At 46.6% G+C, this 12,202-nt stretch overlaps 1 protein-coding gene across 1 annotated transcript in view; it reads right to left on the reverse strand.

Annotated features, from left to right (window-relative positions):
* Nucleotides 1–8,524: 8,524 nt before the first annotated feature.
* Slc6a5 (solute carrier family 6 member 5) overlaps nucleotides 8,525–12,202 on the reverse strand; it is a 46,639-nt gene continuing 42,961 nt past the window's right edge. Inside the window, exons 14-15 of the mRNA XM_038313843.1 lie at nucleotides 11,408–11,575; nucleotides 8,525–8,680 (exon numbers count right to left, since the gene is read on the reverse strand). Of these exons, the coding sequence (XP_038169771.1) occupies nucleotides 8,525–8,680; nucleotides 11,408–11,575 (324 nt within the window). The remainder of the gene's footprint in view (nucleotides 8,681–11,407; nucleotides 11,576–12,202) is intronic.

Here is a 12,202-nt window from a genome sequence, read left to right on the forward strand (position 1 = left end):
TTGAAGGCCAGAGTGCTCGAGGAAAACCATTCACCATGGCCAAGAGAGTGGAGAAGAGGTGATCCAGGGGACAGCAGCCCTGTGCCACTTAAACTGAATCCATAAAGGCTCTCTCTGCCTGTCATCCAGGGCTTTTTGCAAAGAATTCAACCCCGGCCTTCTTTTCCAGGCCTTAAACAATCGTTTATACATACATGTTAGGATCACACTTACCATTGTTCTGCAGGCAAACTAGGAGAAAGGCATACTTTCAATTCACACTGAGGTAGGAAAGAACATTGCCTGCCTCACCGAGGTGTGAACTGAAGGCTGGGGTGGAGCTCGGTGATCGAACCCTTGTCTAGCAGGCACGAGGACCTGGGTTCCATCTCCAGCACCACGAAGTGAGATGTAAAACCGTAAGGGTCAAATATAGCTCTCACGAGCAGGTCTGCCGACCCAAAGCAAGGGAGAGCTATTGAAGAGCTGTGGGGTGGGTAACGGGAGCGATGGCTTTGATGAGAGAAGGCTTTATGCAACACACTCTCACAGTAGCCTATGGGGTGGATTCTGCCATCTCCAGTGCTTTCAGACTCTTAACCCACAGCCCAAAGCCAAACACTGCCTTCTTGCTGTCAAAGTGACAGTGAGCTCCTCCACATTTCTGGGTGGTTCTCTGGCCCCTCCTCCCCACCTCAGTAGTCTTATTAAGTAGTAGTGTTAACAAGGATTTCATCTGGCATCACAGAAAAAGAAAAACTCCTCGATAAATGACCGCTCTTTTGAGTAAACGTTCTAGAGTTGTGAAGCCCTTGGGGACCCGGGTCCTTACAGATCTCTTCTCCGTCATCTCTTAGACACAGCTCTTAGCCTTGTTCTGTTTGGCTGCCAGCACTCCAGCCATTGCATCTGCATTCCAGATAGCACACTGTGGAAGAGAACGTGCCTGCCTGGGAACTCCACATAGCACTTCCATTTACCTATTGACAGAACCTATTCTCATGGCTACTCTGCACACATCTGCTGCCTGCTGCTGCACAACGGCCACAAAACACACCGCCAGCTTCTCTATTTATTTATTTAAAACTCGCGATATTCAGAAGAATTAACAATGTCCAACTATCCATGCTGTTGGCAACACTAAGCATTGGGTCTTGCATAGCTGCAGGTTGGCTGGGGTTCAGCTCATCATGAGCCATTCTGATGCACACTGCAGGAAGCGGGCTGGCCCTTCTGCCAGCGCAGGTCTGTGATGTTAGCCCAGTTGCCCTTCCTCTTTGAAGGCCATGGTACAGCCAGGATATCTTCTTCTCAAAGTCCAAAGAGGCACCAAGAAGAAAAGCAGTGGGGCCTTAAAGGTCTAAGACACAGACAACCACTGCCTCCTCTGCCCACAAGCCACTGAACAAAGCCCAGGTTCGTATCCAAGGTCAAGGGCCAAGATACATAACCCACCCATGATGAGGACATCACAGGGTGTGGTCTAGAGGAGGGAAGGAAAGCCAGGGTGACGACACACATGGCTAGAGTCAAACAGTCCTTAAGAAGAAAAGACAGGCATCCCAGGGCACTTTTCAGCCACCTGGCCACCTCTCAGAGTAGAACAGCTGTGTGGAGTATCAGCACATGGCCTCTGCAGCCATTGCGATTCTCTCTCTTGCTTCAAGGCCCTGTGTAGATTAAGAATGTTCAGAAAGAGCCAGGGAGAGCAGCAGGAGCCAGAAAGCTGGCCATGGCCCTGTTCACTGTTGAAAAGAAGAAGCAGGGACAATCCTTTAATATCAGTTGTTTAAAAATCTTGAGCCAAGAAAGAATAATCATCCCCAGGATGGTTACTGCAGGAACCACCAATCCACTACCTCACAGATGTCTGTACCCAGTGCTCTGAGTAGGGGCATCTGTGCACTATCAAGTTCTAACTGGCGTTTCAACCTTAGTCCCACTTTCTATCAACATATATGATACCTTCAAAGTCCATCCATCATCTGCGTGTGTGTGTATGTGTGTGTGTGTGCAGGCACACAAGTGTGTACTCTGTGCGTGTGTGTGTGTGTGTGTGTGTGTGTGTGTGTGTGTGTTCTCACTAGCCTGAAGTTTGCCAAGTAGGCTAGGCTGGCTGACCAGTGAACCTCCCCAGTGCTGGGATTCTTTTTCATTTGGGTCCTGGGGAATCAAAGCAGATCTTCATGCTGCCATGGAAAACACTGTACTGACTGAGACATCCCCAAACCCTGTTACCTAGTCTTAAACTATTCTGTTGCACCCTTTACTATCATTGTGTTTGCTCCCAGCTACCTGCAAGTTCATCCCAGCAGCTCACTGACCTTTACATCTTCCCCACATGTCAACATCCCATTTCAAGAAGCCAAGACCAATCCTCTCCAAAAGATGGAATGTCTTTGACCCTCACAGTCACAGGCCTTTCTCAGCTGTGTGAACCTCACAATCACAGGCCTTCCCCAGGTGTATGTGTGTGAACCTCACAATCACAGGCCTTCCCCAGGTGTATGTGTGTGAACCTCACAATCACAGGCCTTCCCCAGGTGTATGTGTGTGAACCTCACAATCACAGGCCTTCCCCAGGTGTATGTGTGTGAAACCTCACAATCAGAGTCCTTCCCCAGGTGTGTGAACCTCACAATCACAGGCCTTCCCCAGGTGTGTGAGCCTCACAATCACAGGCCTTCCCCAGGTGTATGTGTGTGAACCTCACAATCACAGGCCTTCCCCAGGTGTATGTGTGTGAACCTCACAATCACAGGCCTTCCCCAGGTGTGTAAGCCTCACAATCACAGGCCTTCCCCAGGTGTGTGAACCTCACAATCAGAGTCCTTCCCCAGGTGTGTGAACCTCACAATCACAGGCCTTCCCCAGGTGTGTGTGTGAACCTCACAATCACAGGCCTTCCCCAGGTGTGTAAACCTCACAATCACAGGCCTTCCCCAGGTGTGTGAGCCTCACAATCAGAGTCCTTCCCCAGGTGTGTGAAGCTCACAATCACAGACTCCGTGCTTCAGTGTGTGGATCCCACTATCTTCTTTGCGCTTCTATGTCTCCTACAGAGTCGGCCCAGGCCATTCTGCAGACATCTGATGTTCAAGTCAAAGATGGAGACAGGATGTGAGCACCTTGCTCATTAGAAGACAGCCTAGCTTCTGGGTTAAGGCACTCAGATAGGGGAGAGCATACCACAGGACTGCATATCTCCGGACAGGGAGCCAGGGGCTCCACCTACCTGAGTAGAGAGGAAGGACATTTGTTGGTTCATTTACTTAACATGGATGGTTTTTCTTCCAGGCTCATTTGGCCTTGATGTGGGAGTCCCCTCTGTGTGCTGTGATTACCATTAATGAATAAAGAAAACTGCTTTGGCCTGTTGATAGGGCAGAATTTAGGTAGGCGGGGAAAACTAAACTGAATGCTGAGAGAAGGAAGACAGAGTTGGAGAGAAACCATGTAGCCCTGCCAGAGACAGAGGCCAGAACTTCAGCCAGTAAGCCACAGTCACGTGGCAATACACAGATTAATAGAAATGGGTTAAATTAATTGTAAGAGTTAGCCAATAAAAATCTAGAGCTAGTGGACCAAGCAGTATTTTAATTAATACAGTCTCTGTGTGATTATTTCAGGGCTAAGCGGCCGGGAACTAACTAGTGGCCTCCTCCAACATGGCCTGGAGCCTAGCATTCATCCAGAACTATCTAGATGCCTGGAATCTGGAATCTAGCATATGTTCAGAACTATCTAGATGAAGTTAGATAAAATTGGAAAATGACAAAATAATAATTACATTACACATGATTTATCTAACTCAGTCTCTCTATTCAGCTCTACTCAGGTTCATTCTCTCTCTCTCTCTCTCTCTCTCTCTCTCTCTCTCTCTCTCTCTCTCTCTCTCTCTCTCTCTCTCCCCTTCCTTCTGTCCATCCTTCCTTGAAGGCTAGTTAATAAATCAGTGTACAATGGTGTGTTCTGATGGCTGCAAGTGTAGCAATTTAAATGCTATTTGTTTCTATACAACACAATGATACCTCATGTTTCCAGGAGAGTCATTTTCCACAGCTGTGCCAGGCTTCTCACAATAAAACACACCTGGGCACACCTGAAGCCCATTTGTTGAAGAAGAAATGTGGTGGTAATGGGTTTGTAACAGACACAATGGCAAGCAGTGTGTTTTAAACGCTGACATTTATTTGGGGTTTTCGAGGACTCATACATTATTAGGATAAACTCTAATTTATAACAGTATGTAATAGGCAAATATATAATACAATAAATCGCATTTGTACACATAAATACAAAATTTGAGGTAGGGCCTCAAGAGTAATGACTTCTTAAATGGATAATGCACAATATATAATAAGCACTCTATACGATAGATAGATATATATGATGCATCATTTTGTAACATAATATATTTTCTTCATGTACAGCTGATGAAAAAATATAAGGACCTGACTAGGAAGCATCTTTATTTGTGAACAGTAGTGCCCACAGGAGATGCCTGCGTTCAGAACATTACCCAAGCACATACTTTAGTACGTAACCTGCTCTTTGATAGGTCCATCATAAAGTGCAAAAGAACACGGACAAATGAGAAACGCCGCAGCTCCCAGTTGACACCTAAACATCACCCCAGTGATGCTAGACAGAACACACCTGTCAGGTGTCATCCTCAGACGCTAATCAAACTTCAGCTTGCTTTTCAAGGGTGATGAACACCCATCTGAACTCCTTTCTCAGCAGGCGGTTTACAGCAACCTCTGCCAAGACCATTTTTCACCGTGGACCTTCTAGGCAAGCACAGCTAAATGAGAGAAAGTCGGGAAGTCTCACTCCCAAATCTCAGGGCAGCTCTGCATAACACACATCGTGAGGCAGGGGACAAAGGCTTGCTGGTCTCTGCCTCTATGCCTTGCATGTCACCCTACCACACAGAACACCCTCACTCACGTCAGAGCCTCAGAGAAACATGCCACAGACCCAACTCCTAACACCACAGACAGGATAACCTTGCCGTGGCAAATCCAGCAGCAGCTACTGTGCTAGCCTCTGGGAAGAGTACAATGACCATGGCCAAGAAGACGAAGAGCAAAGTGTTGCTTTAAGGCATGGAAAGCCCATGCTGACAGAAAGGAACTGAGAAGCGCTGAGGCACACATAGATAACAGAAGAGAAACAAAACCCTGACCCCCTCAGTGCTGTGCCAGCATAGCGAAATCCGAGTCCCGTCCAAGCAAAAGTCCTTGTGTTCAACTCTTTCTAAAGTGCCGTTCCCTGAAGTACACATCAATTGCAGCTCTCACGCATTAAAAACACATAAAAAAAATTCCAAAGACGTCAAGGTCATTAGGATTTTGCATTGACCACAGGTATCATGCAATAAAGAAATACATAGGGTCAGATAAAACAACTACCATGAAAGACCAGAATTGGACACATTTGTTGACAAAAAAAAAAACACAGCCTGAAGGAGATTAGAAGTCTCTAGTAAGCAAGACAATTACACAAAGGTTTGCATAAGAAACCACAACACCGATAGTTAATAAATACATGGTGCTTTTTGTTTTAAGGATATTAAGGGGTTACTATTTTTTCACATATGGCTTGTTTTTCTCTGTATAAGTTTATTGGTTCGTGGTATGAAATAATCTCACAGATGGAACACTCCCCACCACTGTGCGCAGGGAACCAAAGTCCTTCCTAAGCAAACGTTGCTTCTCCATCAGTGTCCAGGGAGAATCTCAGGTGGCAGTTACAACAGCACTTTCATTTTCTATTTTTTTCATTCATTTTTTTTCTTCCAATCAAGTGTGCATTTTTGTAGTATGGAAACAATCCATCTTGTCGGGTACATAACAGCTCTCAGTATCCCGACCAGGTCCAGGAGGCAGGCCATTGATTGACGTACAGCATAAATGGAGGCAACTCAGACACCACTCCTCCTGCCAGGGAGTCCCTTGAAGTTGAGCAGGGCAATCGATGTGGACAAGCCTAAACTTCAAGGGCAGCTATGTCCAGGTAAGCCTGAATCTTTGTCTTACTTTGTCCTTCTAAGCAGTTTTTACATAAAACTAAGGAAAAAGAAACGAAGAAACAACAACAGAACAGACAAGTACACAGGGGCAGCTTCTAGGTGTTTCCTTGACATTCCCTACTAGACACAGCGGTAGCTGCCCCAGATACAGTCGACCCAACCGATGAGGTCTCCAGGAAGTCAACACTCAGTTCACATCTGGCAGTGCCCACAGCCTCCCCCACTCTCGCCTTTTAATCACAGAGGCAAAAATTAGCAGCAATTGGGTTGGCATCCAGCACCCGTCCCAATTGCAGCCCAGAGGAAAACCAGAAGCCAGAAGCCATTCATCCCAACACAAGCACAAATTCGTCTGTGCTAAGGACCAGTTTCGTGCTTTTCTCAACCTGAAAACTGGTAGGGTTGTGTGGCGTTTCCAGACCGACCTCCCTAATCACACACACCACCAAAGTGTTGGTAGCTCCCTGTGATTCTGGGACAGGAATGGGGCCACTCATCAGTATGGCTTTCTGGGGAAAACATAATGACAGGAGATAGGAGACAACTGAGCCCACAGCTCGTCTTCCTAAAATAGGGCAAGCCTGAGGCTTCATCTCTGTGACAGTCTAGCAAGACCTACTGTTGGGAAACTGGGAGAAAAGAGAAAATGGAAGAGGGAGAACAAACCCTTCTAGCAAAGGCATGAAAGCCAGGAGTTCAAAGCCCACCATGGTCTCTTTCCTAAAACCTGTCATGGCCACTCTGGGAAACCCAAGTACCCATCATTGTCGGCAGGTGGCATGAGCGCTTGCCCTAGGAAAGAGAAAGTCCAGTACAATGGCTTCAGACACTTTACACAAATGGAGTCATCTTTTTAAAGGGATCCATTATAACCTGCTGTTGGGGCATCATCGCCGTTGTGCGGGAGGAAAATGTCACATCAATAGACAAGATCTGAACTGAAAACTTTGCCTGAGACCCTGTTAGATGAAGACAAACTAATAAGAAAACGATTGAACCAGTCTCCCCTGGAGGAGACGATTTTAGGTTGAGAAATTAATACTGTAAGAGGAAAAGATAAAAGAGCCCAGACTATGCTGCTCTAAACTCGCCATCTCTGTGGTGATTCCTAAGGTATTTATAAGGACAGAAAGCACCACTACATGCTACATGGACACACTGCAGGAGCCCACACCACAGTTTAAGAGTTTCCTCTATGCCTGCTTGGGAGATGCTGCAATCAAGGGTACGGCCTGGCCAGGCTCTGCAGATGGGCGCTCATTCTCGCTGGAGAATGGTAATGATGCTGTGGACAGGGAGTTCCGGAAACTGAACTGGCTGGATTCAGTCTCAAGAGTGATGGTCTTAGTTGGCTTGCTCGCTACCTGGCTAAGCTGTCTTGATAGGGAAGTTCTGAAGATACAGGGACCTAAGATGTACAGCCCTGGGAATAAGTAGTAGGAGGACGACTTTCTACCAATCTTTTGAGGTCTCTGACTTCCCTATGGCCACCACTGGCATTTACTGTTACTTGAAAAGGAGTAAAAATTGAGAAAATATCTTTTAAGAGTTTGTGCCCCATATATAGGTAATATATAGACAGAACCAGGTTAAGTCTCCTTTTCCTAGAGGTTATACGGCTTATAGAAAGAGTTTCGGAGGCAGAGACAGCATTTATGACACCGAGCCATGGTGCTGAAGACATCGTGGCAAATGGGACAGTGGTACAAAAGTCGACATGCAAATCAGAGCATGGCTTCTTGTGCAGAGGGTAGAAGAAAAGACCCAAAGAATTAACCCCCAGATGTGGTTATTACAAAGAAGGAAAAGGAGGAGGAGGGAGAAAAGGAGGGGAAGGAGGACAACAGACAGACAGAGGGAAGAGTATGGACAACCCCTCCAGACCTACAGAGTAGAGAGATGAAACATCTAAATGCATGGTATATTTGGTCAAAATAAAAGAAACGGATATGCACGTCAAGCCTTACCCAGCGGTGCCCAAATCCACGTACCAGCCTTGTCTTCATCTAGAGCCGTCTCCGGTACTGCCATCCGCTCTAAAGCACCTGACCTGAACTTCCGGCTTCTGAATGAGATTATGACATTGCCCAGCTCTGCTGGACGGTGTCGAGAGCAAGCCAGTCCTGCAAGTCTGCATTCTTCTCCTGCCCTACTCCTTCCAGCAATGAGAACACACATCAGAATTTCTCTACTGCCAAACCACGCACCTGCCAGCGCCCACCTGGTCAACCTACCCCTGCAGGATGAATGGAGCACCCGATGTGGGGGGAGCAATCCTCCCTGACACCGATAGCACAGACCCAGGCAGACAGCGCTTCCAGTGGTCTGTGTGACTCTCACTACAGCATGCGACAGACACTATGTCCTACTTTTCTATGGAACACTCTCATGCACGGCTGTGAAGCGAGGGATGGGGAGAAAGAAGAAAACTGGGAAGAAAGCTGGGGAAAGTGTGAGGGAGGCAGAGAGGACAACCAGGAGTAACACAGGACCGTCCACACTCCTGGACTAGCACTGGGTGCCCAGTTCCAAATCCTTCACGGGCAGTTTGAGTCCCAGGGACGAGGTTCCCAGGGGGTCAATCATATTCTTGTAACGCTCCCCGCGGTGCTGAGCTAAGAAGGGGCCCCAGTCTGGTTGTGGCGAGCATACCAACTTCAGCCTCTGTGGAAAAATAAAAAAAAAGCCAAAGACACACATAGTTACAATAGGACTGCACCTTCCTCCAAGATGGCGCACCTAGCTATCTCTAAAAGGCTAGGAACCACTGCTCCAGATCCCTCCCTCACTGGAGCCAAGAGGTTCCTGCAGAGAGGGAGACAATCAGGGAGACTAGCCCACATTCCTTAACCAGGCCAGCCATAGAAAAATCAAGACTCAGTTTTGTTCACTTGAAATTACTTACATCACCCTGAAAGCAAGATTATGATCACTCCATGTTTACCTTGCACAAGTTTAGGAGAGCACAAAAGGCCCAGATTTAGTTAGACATCTCTCCCCACAAAATGAAGAGAACCCACAGTTTCTACTTCTGCTCCCCAACAGCAAAAGCCATGGGCTCAATTACATTTGTTCAGTAGTCTCAACAGTGGTTGCTACAACAAAATAATTGGATTTCATTTAGCATATTTCCCCAAAGTATATAAATGGCAAAGAAGAAAAAGCCACCCCTGAAGATACGTCACCAAGCATGAACAAAGATTTTAATTAGCTGTTGACAAAAATATATGTTCCCGACTTGGCTCAGCAGTGCAGGTTCATATAGGTAAGCTTTAAAATAATAGGAGTGTCTCTAGTCCTTCAACAGAAGTTTTTATAGGAAATAAAATCTGACAGAAGCATCTAGAAAAAGAAAAAAACTTATTTCTTACTATATAAGAGGGAATAATTATATGTTTATTACCGATTAAAGAGAATCTGGTTCTCATAGCCGTTAGCTTAATCTCCCCTTAATCATCAGCTTGCAACCTTTGTGTCCCAAATTAACCATAATAAATTTGCACAGCCAACCCATCAATCTATTCCAGGCTGCAACAACAGCAGCAGAGGTTACAGCAGGTTGTTAGGGGAAAGAGATTCCTGGGTCTTCTGGCTGGAAGGTGGGACCCTGGGAGTGGTTGGGACCGAGTTGACTTACACCAGAGGATAATGAACAAAATATTCTGGGGATGTAAACCAAAACCCCACTTCAATATGAGGGCTCATCTTCATACAGGGGTGAGTGAAAGCAATGGCTACCCGCTGGCCCACCTCAAGTGACTGTGTGCCGACCAGTGGCTCACCCCCATCCTGCTTCTCCCTCCAGCCTCTTATATGAATCTCGCTGCCTGAGAGCAGAACCCAAGCAGCCCCTCTACCCCAGTGAACAGGTATTTCTTTGTACTGCTCTAGATCAGCAGTTCTCAACCTCTGGGTTGCAAGCCCTTTGGCAAACCTCTAGCTCCAAAAATGTTTACATAATGATTCATAACATTAGCAAAATTACAGTTATGAACTAACAACGGAAATAATTTTATGGTTGGGAGTCACCGCAACATGAGGAACTGCATTAAGGGGGTCACAGCACTAGAGGGGGTTAAGAAACACTGGTCTAGATCTATGCAAACTTGCGCCTGCATCTAAATCACTGGAAGATGAGGCCAAGGTTCCATTTCCCTGAGATCAGAGCTCTTGTGTAGTCATGAGAACCTGACTGTGCATTTATGACAAGCTCTCAGGAGCCTCTGGATCAGACCCTGATCCAGCACTGATATGGGCCAAACGCCTTCATGATGGAGGCAGGGTTTGTTCATCCTCAGCCCACCTAGGTAGGAGACCTCTTTTCTTTGAGATGGGGTCTCAGATAGCCCAGGCTAGTCTAAAGTTCATTATACAGTGAAGGATGGCCTTGAACTCGTGGTTCTGCTTCTACTTCTCAAGGGCTAGAACTACAGGTATGCTTGAACAAGTGAGTTCTCATAAGTTACCAAAGCTGGGTGGTTCTTCAGTGGCGGCTGAAGTAAATAGCAGGAGTGCCAACTGAAGGATTTTCTCCACTAGATAGGTCTGTACACAAGTCCTGGGACATTGTCTTGATTAATGGTTGACATGGGATGGCCCAGTCCATTGGAGCAGGGCCACCAGGGGCTGATGGCCCTGGGGGATCTAAGAAAACAAACTGATCAAGCCACGAGGAGCAAGTCAGTAAGTTGCACTCCTCCATGGCCTCTGCTTCTGTTCCTACCTCTAGGTTCCTGCCTTGAGCTCCTGCCCTGGGACTGTGACCTGGGAATACTAAGATGAAATAAGTCCTTGCCTCCCCAAGATGCTTTTGGTCATGGTTTTATTGGAGCAACAGAAACCTAACTAGGACACTTGGAAAAGAAAAGCCAGCCTCCGCTCATTCCAGCCACGCCCTGGGGTGTCATTGTATTTTTAACCAGCTTGGCTCTTCCATCTTTCTTAACCCAGGAACAATAGGGGGTGGTGGTGACTATAAGTTTAATGGCAATAAACACTGGAAGAAAGGAGGCTTGGTTGTAGAGGAACACTAGAAAAGGGGAAACCCTCTGTGTGGTTAAAAAACCAACTCTAAGATGTAAATAGCACCCCGAGGAGGAGGGGACGGAAGCTCTAGGAAAGAGGAGATGTTGGGATCATCCATCCCAAGGCTGCCAGCACGCTGAGGAATAGCACAATAATAGCTCAGCCTGACGATTGGCTGGGCTCCTCTGGTACAGGAATAATACATAATATAAATGGGCTTAATAGAATCGGCAGCAACTGTAATCGCTTACTCACCCAGTACCCATCTTGAATACGTTTGCTGAATCTTTTGTTTTTAATGCATAGAGCTTTTAGGATCTCTCCCTTGAGAAAGGCTAGCAAGGGAAACGGAGCCAGTAGAATTACCTCGATAAATCTGCCAGGAGCCAGATACATTTTTATCACAAACATAATCGGGATCCAGATAACGGAGCAGGCAAGCATCAGCCATCCAAGCACCATGGACCAGTTAGGGTAGCGGTAAGAGCCATAGGTCATAGGCTCCCACTGGTAGAAGCTGAAGCAAAGGATAAACTAGGGGAGAAGAAGAGAGAGGATGTTAGGGTGATGGAGGCTGGGTCATTCATTCACTCAACAAGCACGTGCTCCATGTTTTCATTTCCCTTACGTCATCTTATGCATACTCTTACCCATCTGAAAAGGGATTTTCTAGTTGAAGAAAAGTAAATCCCAAGGAGATGAAGGTGGCATACATACAGTCAGGTCCTGCTCCTGTGTTCGCCATCCCATAGGAAGTCAGCAGGGTATGCACATGTGTCTACACATGGAGAAACCACACCAAGAACACAGTGACTCTTGGCATGGGTAGGAAAGGGGATTCTGAGAGTTCTGAAAAGATTGTCTGACTATCATTGATAATCAAGCCTTTTTATCGGGGAAAAGATGTGTTAAATTTATATATTTCAATCATTTTAATTGAATCCACTTGGCTTCCTCCTAGAACGAGGAATGACCCACATAGAAGAGCAGCTGCCTTTAAAGTTGACCGTGTGAGACCCAAAACGGTACCCTAGAGGTGACTGATCTAGAAGCATGGTCCTATAATAAGCCACTGCAGAGAGAAAAGATGCACAACCCCCCTCCACTGACTCAAGATAAACAGCATCATCACCAGGGAGTCCAGAGACCACGCTCTACTGC

Source organism: Arvicola amphibius, chromosome 12 (assembly GCF_903992535.2).
Source record: "Arvicola amphibius chromosome 12, mArvAmp1.2, whole genome shotgun sequence".
NCBI classification, from domain to species: domain Eukaryota; kingdom Metazoa; phylum Chordata; class Mammalia; order Rodentia; family Cricetidae; genus Arvicola; species Arvicola amphibius.